At 53.6% G+C, this 13,483-nt stretch overlaps 2 protein-coding genes across 2 annotated transcripts; both read left to right on the top strand.

Moving 5' to 3' along the window:
- Positions 1–5,012: 5,012 nt before the first annotated feature.
- On the top strand, positions 5,013–8,644 carry BLOC1S1 (biogenesis of lysosomal organelles complex 1 subunit 1). The gene is made up of 4 exons (XM_065887777.1): positions 5,013–5,117; positions 5,852–5,924; positions 8,023–8,155; positions 8,438–8,644. The coding sequence occupies exons 1-4, from the start codon at positions 5,057–5,059 to the stop codon at positions 8,546–8,548; spliced, it is 378 nt and encodes a 125-aa protein (XP_065743849.1). The 5' UTR covers positions 5,013–5,056; the 3' UTR covers positions 8,549–8,644.
- Positions 8,645–9,964: 1,320 nt separating this feature from the next.
- Positions 9,965–13,430, top strand: RDH5 (retinol dehydrogenase 5). Its single transcript, XM_065887270.1, has 5 exons — positions 9,965–10,048; positions 10,600–10,927; positions 11,095–11,353; positions 12,637–12,800; positions 13,096–13,430. The coding sequence occupies exons 2-5, from the start codon at positions 10,618–10,620 to the stop codon at positions 13,317–13,319; spliced, it is 957 nt and encodes a 318-aa protein (XP_065743342.1). The 5' UTR covers positions 9,965–10,048; positions 10,600–10,617; the 3' UTR covers positions 13,320–13,430.
- The last annotated feature ends 53 nt before the right edge of the window (positions 13,431–13,483 follow it).

Genomic DNA, 13,483 nt, shown 5'->3' with positions numbered 1-13,483 from the left:
ATCCTTAAGACTCTCTGTTCTCCCTCCCTGTCTTCAAAGCTCCAATATGTGTTCTCCCTAATTCCTTTTCCCATATTCCCTTTGTCTCTCTTACTTCTTTTTCCAGGATTATACTTAAATTTTTTTTTAATTTTTTAAATAGGCTCTCACTCTGCTGCCCAGTGGGACAATCCTTGCCCTGTGTAAGTTTCTACACATTTGAAAGTTTGGGCCTCCATTTTTGCAACACTACACTTGTGGCCATCCCCTCCAGGGGACCAGCACACCTCTAAACAGGTGCTGTCCAGGTAATTCAGCAGGCTGGCCCCTAGATCCTACTTTTACTATCCCCCAGATATGCGCTCTCTGTTCCTTTTCTATCTCAGAGCCCAGACAATGGAGAAGAGCTGCTAGGAGAATGCAGAGGAGTAAAATCAGGATAGAACCCAGACTCCTGACTCTCAGCCCAAACATCCGACCGGGGTCAAAATGCCTTCAGAGCCCCAGCTGCCTCTCTCTCTGCACCTGCAATCCTTGCCTCCCTGCATCTCTATTCTACTGGCTCCTGCTAAATCCGAGGCTGAAATCAGACGCCAAGAATCTGCTTCTGACCTCCTCTGCCCAAATATTTGAGAAGTCACCTCACCCGCCACAGGAGGAAGGAGCAGGAAAGAAGAGAGAGAGACAGGCCACCCAAAATTAGCCTGGCTATAAATAGCCGAGAAACGGAGGGAGGTTCCCTTTCCCAGACCAGCCCCAGACTAGCCTAGTAAATGTAGATGTGTAGATTTTCCCTAAAGGAGAAATGAAACCAGATTGTTGGAGTGGGGAGCAGTATTTCAGGTTAAGGGGGAGTGAAGAAGCCGGAGGAATCCAGAGAATGGAACAAGTTTAATATTCGAATAAACAACCTGCTAGAGGACTTTTGTATTTGAGTTCAAAGTTCAGGAATTCATTAAACTAAAACCAATGCTGGGAATTCCCTGGTGGTCCAGTGGTTAGAACCCCGCGCGCTTTTACTGCGGTGGGCGCGGGTTTGATCCCTGGTCGGGAAGCTAAGATCCCACAAGCCCTGCAGCACGGCAAAAGAAAAAAAAACAAACACCAATGCTGATGCTATGTGTTTCCACTAATATAACAAAACTGTGGAGATGAAGAACAGATTGGTGATTGCCGGGGTACAGGGATGGGGGAGGTGGAGGTGTGAATATAAAAGGATAGCATAGGGAGTTCCTTCCTGGGGATGAAGAGCTCTGTATCTTGATTTTGGTGGTGGTTATCGAACCTATCCGTGGGATAAGATTGCATAGAACTATGCACACACACAAATGAATGCATGTTAAAAAAAAAAACTGGAGAAACTTGAATAAGGCTTGTAGGCTAGTTAACAGTATCGTACCTGTGTTAGCGTCCTGGTTTTGATGTTGTGCTACAGTTATATAAGATGCCGCCTCTGGGGGAAGCTGGGGGAAGGGGTACACAGGATTTCACGCACTATTTTTTTTGCGGCTTCCTCTGAGTCTACAACCATTTCAAAATAATTTCAAAACATTTTAAACATTGATGGATTCCAGACCCAGCAAAGACTTTGGCCCTTGTCTGGCAGCCCCTCCCCCTCTAACAGCCCTCTTCCCCTCTGACAGGGATCCCTGTTTTTCACCTACTCCAGATCACACATTTCCCAGCTGCTGTCTCTAGCTTAGGAGCAGACACTTGCGGGACACACACTGCAGGGTTAACTTCTCCCTATACCTCATCGGCAGCAGAGCCTTGGAGCATTTGTCCCAGGGTCAGCCTCTTCCTCCCCAACATACATGAGGACTTTCTCACCCCACCCACCTCTCCAGCACTGGAATCCTTCTGCTAGCCTCTGAATTCTGGCTGGAACCAAAGTTCGAACTATGGGAGTGGCTGGGAGAGAAAGAATACAAACGTGATTGAGGACAGTCAGTGGGGAAATGACTTGACCGCTCTGGTCTTTGAGGATCCCAGGGAAACCCCTTGCGTCTTGGGGAGAAGGACTGTGAGGTCACTTCCCACAGTGAGCCATTTAGACTGTCTTGAGGGCCCCTTTTCTTTGAGCACTGGCTTCAGGCCAACATTTGGAACTTGGCCACACCACCAACGGCCCCCTCTTGAAGCCCAGCCAGATTTCCCAGTATGAGAAGCCTTCTCCACTCACACCATGTCCTCCCTCAGTCCTCACCCAACTCCTAACAGCTCAGCAGCATCCGGCCCTAAGGCTTGGCCCGGCTAGTCAGCTTGGAGCTTGCTAATTAAAGCTATCTGAAAGACACCTCAAAAGAACAGGGAAATGAGTGGACAAAAAGAGTATAGAGTTGCATTCATTTATTCTAAGAGAAAAATAATCTGAGTGGGAAGTTGTAAGCAGAGGTGGGCAGAAAGAGATTTCAAATTTCAAGAGTCATTCTCCAGATATTCATGCAGCCAGTGTCCACCTCTACCAAAGGCAGGTGGAGCTGAGTTTCAACCACAGTAGACACTTAGGTTAGACAGTGAGCAACAAGGGCCCAGAAAAAGAGTAGGTGGAGGATGACCCTGGAGAGATCAACTGGAGTCCCCTGATACAGGCACCCATGTCCTCTGCCCAGCTCTAGGGCAAAGGAACAGCCAGTGTGTGGGAGAGGAGGGCGGGGCTGATGTCCGCAGAGTCCTGGCAGCCTCTATACCATTGTGAAAATGTCAGGCAGTTGTACCAATGGGGTGAGGGTAATACAGGATGAGCCTGGCACTCTCCATGAGTCATCCTGATCTTAACAGTACAGACTCACCACTGAAACCCCCAACACCAACCCTCCCTCGTTAGCCCCTGCCCTCTGTTTTAACAATCCGCTTGTCACCATTCTCTGGCACCCCGGCCAACCCCTGCCTTTCTTTCCCAGCTTTGCGAGTGAGGCACCAGGCATCTTCCAGTCTGCCTCTGTTTTGCTGGCTCACTGCGGTTGGAAGCGAAAGCCAGAGTGGGGGAGGACTGGGCCAGGCTGCCCTGCAATGCTCTCACTCTTCCCGCTTCTATTGATCAGCTCCTCTCTGGAGCGGAGCCTCTTCCCAAACACTCCCCCCACTACCAGGAGTCCCTCCAACTGATGCCCCACAAGCATAGAGAGGTATAACGACAAGAGACATGGGGCCGTCCCCAAAAGTGCTTCTGGGCCTCCCCCTCCTGGGTTCTCTCCCATGGTTTCTGTAGTATGGTACAGTGGGTACACTCAAGCTCTGGCCTCAGATAGCCCAGGTCTGTATCCTAGCTAGACCACTTATGAGCTCTATCACTGCACTGCTCTGTACTGCAGTTTCTTCCTCTGCAAACTGGGGATGACAGTTATTACACTTCACATGACTGTTCCAGGAATTAAATGAAATAATACACGGAAAGTGATTCACACGTGGTAAGCACTCAGGATATGTTGTTAAAGAAGTACACATAGAAGCAAAGACACATACGCACAGTATCCAACACTTTTTATTCAGAGTTTTTATTTTGGCACTTAATGTTCTGCTTTATGCTGCCACTTAACCATTTTAACTCACTAATCCTTTGACACTTGTACACATCCTGGGATTTAAGATGCTAGTCTGCAAAGAGTTGAGTGAACTAATCCGTAATCTTCAACTCTGACTCAGAAAATTCAAGAATGTTCTATTCTAAATCAATCAATGGGACTTCCCTGGTGGAGCAGTGGTTAAGAATCCACCTGCTAATGCGGGGGGGGGGGGGACACAGGTTCGAGCCCTGGTCCAGGAAGATCCCACATGCCACAGAGCAACTAGGTCCGCGCGCCACAACTACTGAGCCTGTGCTCTAGAGCCCGCGAGTCACAACTACTGAAGCCCGCGCGCCTAGAGCCTGTGCTCCACAACAAGAGAAGCCAACAAAATGAGAAGCCTGCACACCAGAACGAACAGTAGCCCCCGCTCATAGCAACTAGAGAAAGCCCGCGGCGAGCAGCAACGAAGACCCAACACAGCCCAAAAAATTAATTAATTTTTTTTAAAAAAAGAATCACCTGAACAGCTTTTAAAAAAATAATTATACCAGGCCTCCACCCTCAGAGATCTAGTTAATTGGTCTTCGACCAAGGTATATTTTTTAAAACTTCCCCAGATGATTCTAATGTATAGCCAGGGCTGAGAACCACTGATTTAATCCGATCTTCTAATTTTCCTAAGGAGAAAACCAACACCCGGAGTGGATAAGCAACTTGCCCAAAGTCACCCGGCACGTCAGTGCACAGTACACCAAGAGAGAATGTTGTAATAGCAAGAATATGTTGCTGATGTTTATAATTTTTTCTTGTTGGGGTTAATCCCAGAAGCATTTCTCTTTAGTTCAGAGAGGTGTCATATAATTTACCTTTTACGTTGGCAGCAGCTTATTCTACTGGTAAGACTGAAATAAACGGGTTTGCATTCCCTGACCACAAAAGGACAGAGATGGAATTGCACATTCACCACACATAGCCAGCTAAATTAGCAAAGCTCCCTAGGAGGCCGCTGGAAGGGCCTAAAATGTTTCTTCTGGACAATGAGCAGCCAGAGCCGAGGGACTTTGGTGAGGTGGTGAGAAGAGAGAGAGCTGGAAGAGAGGAAAGCATTCTCCCCCTTGAGGGAGGAGCTGAGGGTCAACTGAAAACCGACCAGAGCTGCCAGGAGGGAACGGCCAGAGAAGGCAAAGAATTTCAATGAGTCCTGGGAGCCTCTGCTCCCGCAACAACCGAACCGTGATGGACAGCCTGGCAACAACAACCCTCCTGGGAGCCTGAGATCCAGAGGAGATTAAAAACTGGTTCTGCAATTTGGGTACGAAACCCACATTCCCACACTCACCAAAAGTGAGCTCCCAATAAAGACAAGAGCTCACCTGGCCCTACTATCCCCTCCCTTCCCAGCCAAGACCCTCATTACCTACCACCCCAAGTCTCAAAAGGAGGGCGGTTCCGGGCCTCACGTGACACTGCAGTCACGTGACCCCGGGCCCAGCGGGAGCCGAGCCGCTCGTTCCAGTTCCGGGAGCCGGAGGGGGCCGGGCGCGCCCTGCCCCCAGCCCGCCGCGACCATGCTGTCCCGCCTGCTGAAAGAACACCAGGCCAAGCAGAATGAACGCAAGGAGCTGCAGGGTGAGCCAAATATCCAGTCCGCCGTTTTCTCTCCCGCCGCGGCCTAGCCTCAGCCCGGAGCCTGGACCTTGAGTAACGGCCCAAATCCAAGGAAAGGTGCAGGCCAGTGGGCACGGGCACGTGGGAGAGGGAATTAGAGGAGCTTTTTGGGGAGCTCCGTTCTCTTGCCAACGGGCCCTGGTCTGTAGCAGCGCTCCAGTCCCCCACGGCAACGCCCCCCACGCTGTCTCCGCGGCATCCTAGCCCCGCCCTCTGTCACGGAACGCTCTGCCGATTGGTCCAGGGAGCCGCTCATCCTGGAAGTGGGAAGGAACGCTCCTGAAAGGAAGCGGGTGTTGGGGACGCGGCAGAGCTGGGATTCTTGGAGGCCTGAAACCACCGAAATGGGGGTGGGGCCCTTGTTTCCTGAATCCGGGCTGGGAATCCTGGAGTTACCAATCCTAAGGCCAAGACATGGGGAAAAGCGTGCCTGAGAAGCTGGAGTCCTGGGCGCTGCCACAGACTCGTTAGCGTCCCCGGGCGAATCGCTTCCCTTCTCAGGGTACCAGTTTCCTCACCGCTAAAATGAAAGGGCTTGCTTTATGTTTTGCAAGGTCCTTTCAGCTCTGGCACTCTGAGATTAGTTGAAATGTTCCCACAACTAGCAGAATAGTAATGAATGGGTGGGGGAAACTTAAGCATCACCCCTCAAAAAACCAAGTCTCCAGTCTAATCCCTTTTCCCCCTCCACCCAGAGAAGAGGAGGCGAGAGGCTATCACTGCAGCGACGTGCCTGACAGAAGCTTTGGTGGATCACCTCAATGTGGGGTATGAACCTCTTCCCATCAACACCAACCCCGCCCCCCCAAGTTTAGGCACTGGCAAGGTCTAGCCCTCAGACTGCTCTTGAGGAGATGAGATGTTCTGCTCATTCCCCTATCCTCCTCCCACCCAGCTTAACTTTTATGGAGAGAGGCTTGAGCCAGCTCTGACCCCTAACAAGGGCAGAGAGGAACAGCTGCGGTGGTTGGAAAAGCAGCCAGATTTCCCCTTCCCAACAATAACTTCCCTGGTGCTCACAACTTGATGCCGTCTGGCCACCTCTCTTCACCCGTCCAAGTCCAGCTGTCACTTCCAGCAGGAGGGAGAGCACCGTCCTTCACCACAGCTTCCCAGCCCCTCCTTCTCCACCTCCCACCCTCTGGCAGACCTGGAGAGCAGCTGGCAGGAAAGAGATGGCACAGCTGGTGAGGGTGAGGGCAGAACCTATGCCAGGAGCCACCTTAGAGCCAGGCTGTCACTTCCCTTCCTTCTGGGTCTCCAGAGACCACCCCTTGCTTTGGTCCTAAGTGAGGATGCCAGTAATGACCAGTGACTTGGGAAGGAGCAAAGAACATTGTCTCTTGACCCTAAGTGACCCAGGAAAGTGGAGAGATGATGATCTGATAGCCAGGCCATCTGTTGGGAGAAAGGAGGCAGTATGATGCCTTCCACCCCAGGGCAAGTCGAATAGCTTGGCTGTGAAGTCAGAGACTGAGTCACCCAAGTGAACCAGGCAGGAACTGTCACCTTCATTGCTCATCTCGGGAAGATTAGAGGGAGAGAAGGCTGTGGTTGGGGCCTCTGATCTCCCTTCCCTCCAGGCCTCTCCCTCCACGCAGTGTGAATGAGAGAAAGCAAGAGGTCAACAGGGAAAATAAGGAGTTCAGGAACTCCCAGGGGAATCTTGAAGCATTGGGAGCACCCTGCTATGACTGTTTCAGCTCCTCCAACACCCCGTACTGTGACCCAGCTGTCCCCCAGAGAGAAGGGACAGGGTCTGTGCCTTCCCTCCCTCCCACATTGGTGCCTCCTGGGCTCTGCTCTGTGGTTGGCCCAGGCTTCTCCTGCTTCTCTTCCTTTGCTAGGGGCCACCCCACTTTCAGCTTAGAGGGCAGCTAAGCCAAAGCCAGATTAGAAAGGGTTTTGTGTTGCTGCCCACGGCTCCTCTCATTCCCCAGAAAGGAAAACAAAGGCTCAGTCTATCTCAGCCCCTGTCAGGTGTCCTTCCCACTCTCTAGACAACCCCCCGCCCCATCCCCTTGTCCCCTCCAGTCTCCACAGATTCCAGTGGGTGGGGGCAGCGGATGTGGAGTCTCTCAGCTGACCCAGAGCTTTGGGGTGGGGAATGAAAGATTCATCAGCCAACAAGGGGGAACAGTTATTGCACAGTTATTGCGGGGTGGGGGGGGGTGAGCGGGGGGCGGGGATACCAGCCTTGGGGCAGTAATGTAACTGCAGGCAACCATGATCAAGGAGAATAGAAAACCTGTTGCCTAGAGCAGAAGGAAGAGAGAGAGAGTGTGTGTGTATTCGTTCATCTGTGTGGGCGAGAGGAGGACTGGGAGAGAGAGCCAAGAAGCAGCCCTTGGGATATCTTCCCTTGACCCTGAGTTCCTGGGGAGGGGGTTGCTCTCCCATCCCACCCCAGATTCAGGGAGGAGCCCAATTTCCCTTCCCAACTTCTCGCATGGATCCCTGGCCTTCCAATCATTGCCAGATGTGTCCCTGCCGCTGGACTTCCCAAGCTTCCCCACGCCCCTTTTTCCCTCCCAGCTTCTTCCTCAGTGATACCCCCTCAGCCCCACCAGGTTAACCCTCCCTTTTCTCACCCAGCTTCAAGAACTCCTCTGGGGGTAGGAAATGGTATGTTTCTGGTCAGCTCCCGGCTAGGCTCTCCTGGGAATCCTGGTAATGGAAGGAAGGGACCGGGCTCATTTGCATGTATATCGTAGTCATTTGCCTCACATCCAGGAATGGCCAAAATCACACGGTTTTCTCCAGCCTGACTCCTGACCGGCCTCCCACTCTGGCAGTGGGGTATCAGTTCTGGAGACCACTCCCCACCAGCTGGGCGAGTTGACCTCCTTCCTCCTGCAACCTCTAGCGTGGCCCAGGCCTACATGAACCAGAGAAAGCTGGACCACGAGGTGAAGACCCTACAGGTCCAGGCTGCCCAGTTTGCCAAGCAGACAGGCCAGTGGATCGGGATGGTGGAGAACTTCAACCAGGCGCTCAAGGTAGGCCACGCTCCCTGCGTCTCCAGCCACATCCTGCGCCCCCATTGGCTGCCTCCAGTGGGGTCACCTCAGGCCTGGGGTTGAGGAGGAAGTGGGGATCGTCCCAGAAACCCTAGAAATCTATGGCCCCAGTGTCACAGAAGCTAGAGAAGTAAAAGCAGCTGGTGGGTCCACGCAAAGCCCTTTCTAGGGGATGGAATGAAAGTGCCCCCATCCATCCCCTAGAGCCACACCCCACCCACCCTGACTCCCGGACTCCCGCACCCCACCACCACCTTCCAGGAAATCGGGGATGTGGAGAACTGGGCTCGGAGCATCGAGCTGGACATGCGCACCATTGCCACCGCGCTGGAGTACGTCTACAAAGGGCAGCTGCAGTCGGCCCCCTCCTAGCCCCACTGCCCTCCCCTCCCCCACTCCTCCTACCTCCCCCAGGCGGGCAGGAAGGAGGGTGACAGGCCATGAATAAAACACAAGCCTCCATTTCTCTGTGTTTGTCTCAAGGAGCTACTAGCTCAGTGTGGGGGGTAGGAATGGAAGGTTCGAAGACTCTTCCTCTGAGCAATGGTACCTTTTGGGTAGAGGCTGGACCTAGCTTCCTCTTACAAGCTCAACTCTCTTCTCCTCCTTGGGCCTGGTACCTGATGCAGGTACTGTTGGGTAAGCAGAGGGTGGGAGTTTCCCACCCCTCCCCAGAGAAGGGCAGGGGGCCCTGTCCCAAGCTTCCTAACCCAGGACTTCCATTTCCCGCAGAGGAGAAACAAGACAGGGAGCAGGCCTGGTCCAGCTCTGGCTCTCTGCCTCTCCACGTGCTCACAGCCTCTCCCAGCCTGGTGCTAAGCAGTGTCACGAGTCTGGACCAGTTGGGAGATTAATTCTTGGGCGTGGGAGCACTTCAGGGCAGGGAAGGGGAGGAGTGACAGGTCCAAGGTCACCAACAGAGAGGGGCAGCTGTCATCCTTGATAGATCCCTCCTCTTAAGAATCTGTGACAGGACTTCCCTTGTGGTGCAGCGGTTAAGAATCCGCCTGCCAATGCAGGGGACATGGGTTCGAGCCCTGGTCCAGGAAGATCCCACATGCCGGGGAGCTACTAAGCCCGTGTGCGACAACTACTGAGCCTGCGCTCTAGAGCCCACGAGCCCCAACTACTGAAGCCCGGGCACTGAGAGCCCGTGCTCTGCAACAAGAGAAACCACTGCAATGAGAAGCCCGCACACCGCAACAAAGAGTAGCCCCCGCTCTCCGCAACTAGAGAAAGTCCTGCACACAGCAATGAAGACCCAACGCAGCCAAAAAATAAATTTAAAAAAAGAACAAAAAACAACAACAACAAAAAAAAAAACGGGGCTTCCCTGGTGGCGCAGTGGTTGAGAGTCCGCCTGCAGGACACGGGTTCGTGCCTCGGTCCAGGAAGATCCCACATGCCGCAGAGCGGCTGGGCCCCTGGGCCATGGCCGCTGAGCCTGCGCGTCCGGAGCCTGTGCTCCACAACGGGAGAGGCCACAACAGTGAGAGGCCCGCGTACTGCAAAAAAAAACCAAACGACTAAGCCTTGTGGAATTCAAAAATTTAGAAAAAAAAGAAAAAGAAAAGAATCTGTGACAGAGGTGGTCAGGGAGCCCCACTGGAAAAGAGAGCCAAGCAGGGCACTGGGTGCTTCTGGCCTGTAGCAAGCCCTGGCTTCAACCCACAGGCCTCAGCCTCCCTGGCTCCTCCTCCCGCACCCCGCCCCACATGCACTTAATACTTCTGGCACCCAGTCCACCTGCCTCGGACTTTGGCCTCAGTGGTAGCTAGTGGGAGCCTGGGAAGCCCTGGAGCAAAGTTTCTCAAGCAAAGCAAAAGAAGAAACTTCAGGTGTCGTAGTGCCTGCTAGCTTTCCCCTGAGAAGGTAAGCAGGGTACTGGGAGCTCGGGGGCTATGAGAAGACTGGCAAGATGTTCATGTATTGATAACTCAAAGCCTAAAGCTTTTCACGCGCCTCCTCACACTTTATCCCCTTTGATCCCCCGCGGTTCCCAGGTGGGTGTGCTGGGTGTTAGTCCCACTTGGTAGATGAGAAAACAGGTTCCGAGACACAGTGAGGTGCTCGGCCTCGCACAGTAAGCTTGGAGCCAGCAGGACTAAAATGCAGGGGCTCCGTATGTGTCTCCAAAAATAAGGCCCAGCTGGTTTAGCAGGAGATAAGAGGTGATAACAAGATCCCTCTGCTCCTGTGTGGCGGGTCTGCACACAGGACCCAGCTCATCTGGTTTTAGTTAAGTTACCCACAGATACAGGGTCTGCCCAGATCTTCGCTTTACTTAGATGAACTGTAGTTTGCGAGTCTCAGTCTGCTCAAACCAGAGACTTCCAGTTAGGGGGAAGATATGAGGGCCGAGGGCTGGTGGGCCAGAGTAAACTAGACAAGTCTCCCTGCCCGGCTTCGGCTGCCACCTGCAGGTCACTTGGGGTCCGGCCATGTGGCTGCCTCTGCTTCTTGGAGTCTCGCTCTGGGCAGCACTGTGGTTGCTCAGGGACCGGCAGAGCCTGCCCGCCAGCGATGCTTTTGTCTTTATCACCGGCTGTGACTCGGGCTTTGGGCGGCTTCTGGCACTGAGGCTGGACCAGAGAGGCTTCCGAGTCCTGGCCAGCTGCCTGACCCCCTCAGGGGCAGAGGACCTCGAGCGGGTGGCCTCCTCCCGACTCCACACCACCCTGCTGGATGTCACAGATCCCCAGAGCGTCCGGCAGGCAGCCAAGTGGGTGGAAACACACGTCGGGGAAGCAGGTGAGTATGGCAGGGGGCCACCGGGAACGGGGCGTAAGGTGTGCACTCGCAGGGGCTGTGGGAAACTAGAGGGACTGCGGGGGAGGAGCAGGGCTCAGATCCTCCTGGAAAGGAGAGGGCCCATTGGAATGCCTCACCTACCCTGTGCCTGTCTCACCCCCACACAGGGCTTTTTGGTCTGGTGAATAATGCCGGCACGGCTGGCATCATCGGGCCCACACCTTGGCAGACACAGGAGGATTTCCAGCGGGTGCTGAACGTGAACACACTGGGTCCCATCGGGGTCACCCTCGCCCTGCTGCCCCTGCTGCGGCAGGCCCAGGGCCGGGTGATCAACATCACCAGTGTCCTGGGCCGCCTGGCAGCCAATGGAGGGGGCTACTGTGTCTCCAAGTTTGGCCTGGAGGCGTTCTCTGACAGCCTGAGGTGAGGGGTGCAGGGCCCTGCTCCCAGTCCGGGGGGAGCCCACTCAACAAGCAGGCTAGCATCTGCCCTGCAGAGCTGATGAAAGCAGGGCGTGGTGGAAACTTAAGAGACAGTTTAGGGCTCGAGTTTGTGGGTTCAAATCCCAGCCTTCTCTCATGTGAGCTTGGTGACCTTAGTCAGCTACCTCTCTTTTCCCCAGTTTGTTCCTCCTCTGTTAAATCAGGATGAGAAGGCCCGCCTCGTGGGTGAGTAAAATGAGGTATATGTGAGGCCTCAACAGAGCCTGGCACGTAGAAAATGCCCCCGAAAGCCCGCTCTCATTCTTATTAATGTTATTATTACTAATAACAACTATTACTTACCATGAGCTAGTACCTCTACTGAACACTTTCTCATTCAGTTCTCCCCAAAATCCTGTAAGGGTAGGTGTTAACATAAGTTACCCAAGACCACATGACAGTTAGTGGGGGCACTGCCACGTATGCCCAGGTCTGCTTGCCTACAGACCCTGGTCATTACATTCTCCTGCCCCTCATCTTTAGACAATAATGTTCAAAGTCCCACGAGAGCACAAGGGAGACTTAAGGATGACACAGGAGCAGAGTTCGATTCCCCCAAGCTGGGCCCACCTCCTGAAGGAAGTCTTCCTCTGTCGCCATCACTCAGCAAATGACATCAATATCTACTTTTGTCCCTATGCCTGTCTTTTAATTTTCCAATCAGCATCACAGAACACGTACTTTATACTTGGACTTCTGCAATCTGTGCCGAGTACTCCCGCCTTCCCCCAGCAAACACCAGTCTACACCCTCCATATCCAGCAGTTGGGGCTCAACCCTGTGTTTTGGGATCTGGGGACTGTGGTTCTTCCAGTTCAGGAGTTGGCAGATTGTGGTTCTCAGGCCAGATCCCGCCACTGGCCTACAAGCTAATAAGGGCTTTTACATTTTTAAACGGCGACAGTGTAAATGGTTATATAAGTAGCTACATAGTATCATTAATTTTAGATCTGCAACGTGGAAAATATTTACTGTCTGGCCCTTTAAGAAGTTTTCAAGTCCCTGCTCTAGATGCTAGAAGAGAATACAAAGGAAAACAAACCTCAAAAATACCTCCTTCCCTCTGCCCCACTTGCCCCTCATCCCAGGGCAGCGGGGATATCCCTTCCTGTCATGACCACTGACCCTGTGATGCTTTCCTATCTTAGCCTCCCTACCCATGTCCCTGAAGTCCTCTCCCTATAAAGACAAGAACCCAGAAACCTCCCTCTGCCCCCACTCCAGGCGGGACGTGGCTCCTTTCGGGGTACGAGTATCTATCGTGGAGCCTGGCTTCTTCCGAACCCCTGTGACAAACCTGGAAAGTCTGGAGGACAGCCTGCAGGCCTGCTGGGCACGGCTGCCTCCAGCCACACAAGCCCTCTATGGGGAGACCTTCCTCACCAAATGTGAGTGATGGGCCCACGCAGGGGCATATGAAGGGAAATGAGAGTGCCACAAAGGCCAGGCCTGCACCAGCCTGCTGGGAGGAGGTGGGTAGAGCAGTCAGGGAAGGGGTGAGGGTGAATGGGATGCCATAGAACACCCAGGCCATGTGCAACCTGCCCACTCCCCAAACTGGGGAGGGGACTGAGGACCCCTCTCACCTCTACTGGGCAGCAAGCCCCAGGCCCCAGGAAGTAGGGCCTGAGGTAGGCTGGAACGGGACAGGGACACTGATTACAAGCGTCCGCTTGGCTGCAGATCTGAGAGTGCAGCAGTGCATCATGAACCTGATCTGTGACCCGGACCTGACCAAGGTGATCAAGTGCCTGGAGCATGCCCTGACTGCCCGTCACCCCAGAACCCGCTACAGCCCAGGCTGGGATGCCAAGCTGCTCTGGCTGCCAGCCTCCTACCTGCCAGCCAGCCTGGTGGATGCTGTGCTCACCTGGGTCCTTCCCAAGCCTGCTCAGGCGGTCTACTGAACTCAGCCCTCCAGCAAGAGGTTGTCGTTCAAGGCAAGGACTTTGATTTATTTCTGTCCCCCACCCTGGCACTGCCTGGTGCCTGGTACAAAACAGGCACTCAATAAATGTGTATTGGGGCTTCCCTGGTGGCGAAGTGGTTAAGAATCCACCTGCCAGTGCAG

Source organism: Phocoena phocoena, chromosome 11 (assembly GCF_963924675.1).
Source record: "Phocoena phocoena chromosome 11, mPhoPho1.1, whole genome shotgun sequence".
In the NCBI taxonomy this organism is placed as follows: Eukaryota; Metazoa; Chordata; class Mammalia; order Artiodactyla; family Phocoenidae; genus Phocoena; species Phocoena phocoena.
Note: the sequence above shows the minus strand (reverse complement) of the source record. Positions and strands in the feature narration are given on the sequence as shown.

Excerpts from the sequence above, each read along its gene's own strand:
- BLOC1S1 (XM_065887777.1), top strand. The coding sequence starts at position 5,057 with ATGCTGTCCCGCCTGCTGAAAGAACACCAGGCCAAGCAGAATGAACGC. Across the intron at positions 5,118-5,851 it reads TGAACGCAAGGAGCTGCAGG|AGAAGAGGAGGCGAGAGGCT; the intron begins GTGAGCCAAATA and ends CCCTCCACCCAG. Across the intron at positions 8,156-8,437 it reads ACTTCAACCAGGCGCTCAAG|GAAATCGGGGATGTGGAGAA; the intron begins GTAGGCCACGCT and ends ACCACCTTCCAG.
- RDH5 (XM_065887270.1), top strand. The coding sequence starts at position 10,618 with ATGTGGCTGCCTCTGCTTCTTGGAGTCTCGCTCTGGGCAGCACTGTGG. Across the intron at positions 10,928-11,094 it reads AACACACGTCGGGGAAGCAG|GGCTTTTTGGTCTGGTGAAT; the intron begins GTGAGTATGGCA and ends ACCCCCACACAG. Across the intron at positions 11,354-12,636 it reads GCGTTCTCTGACAGCCTGAG|GCGGGACGTGGCTCCTTTCG; the intron begins GTGAGGGGTGCA and ends CCCCCACTCCAG.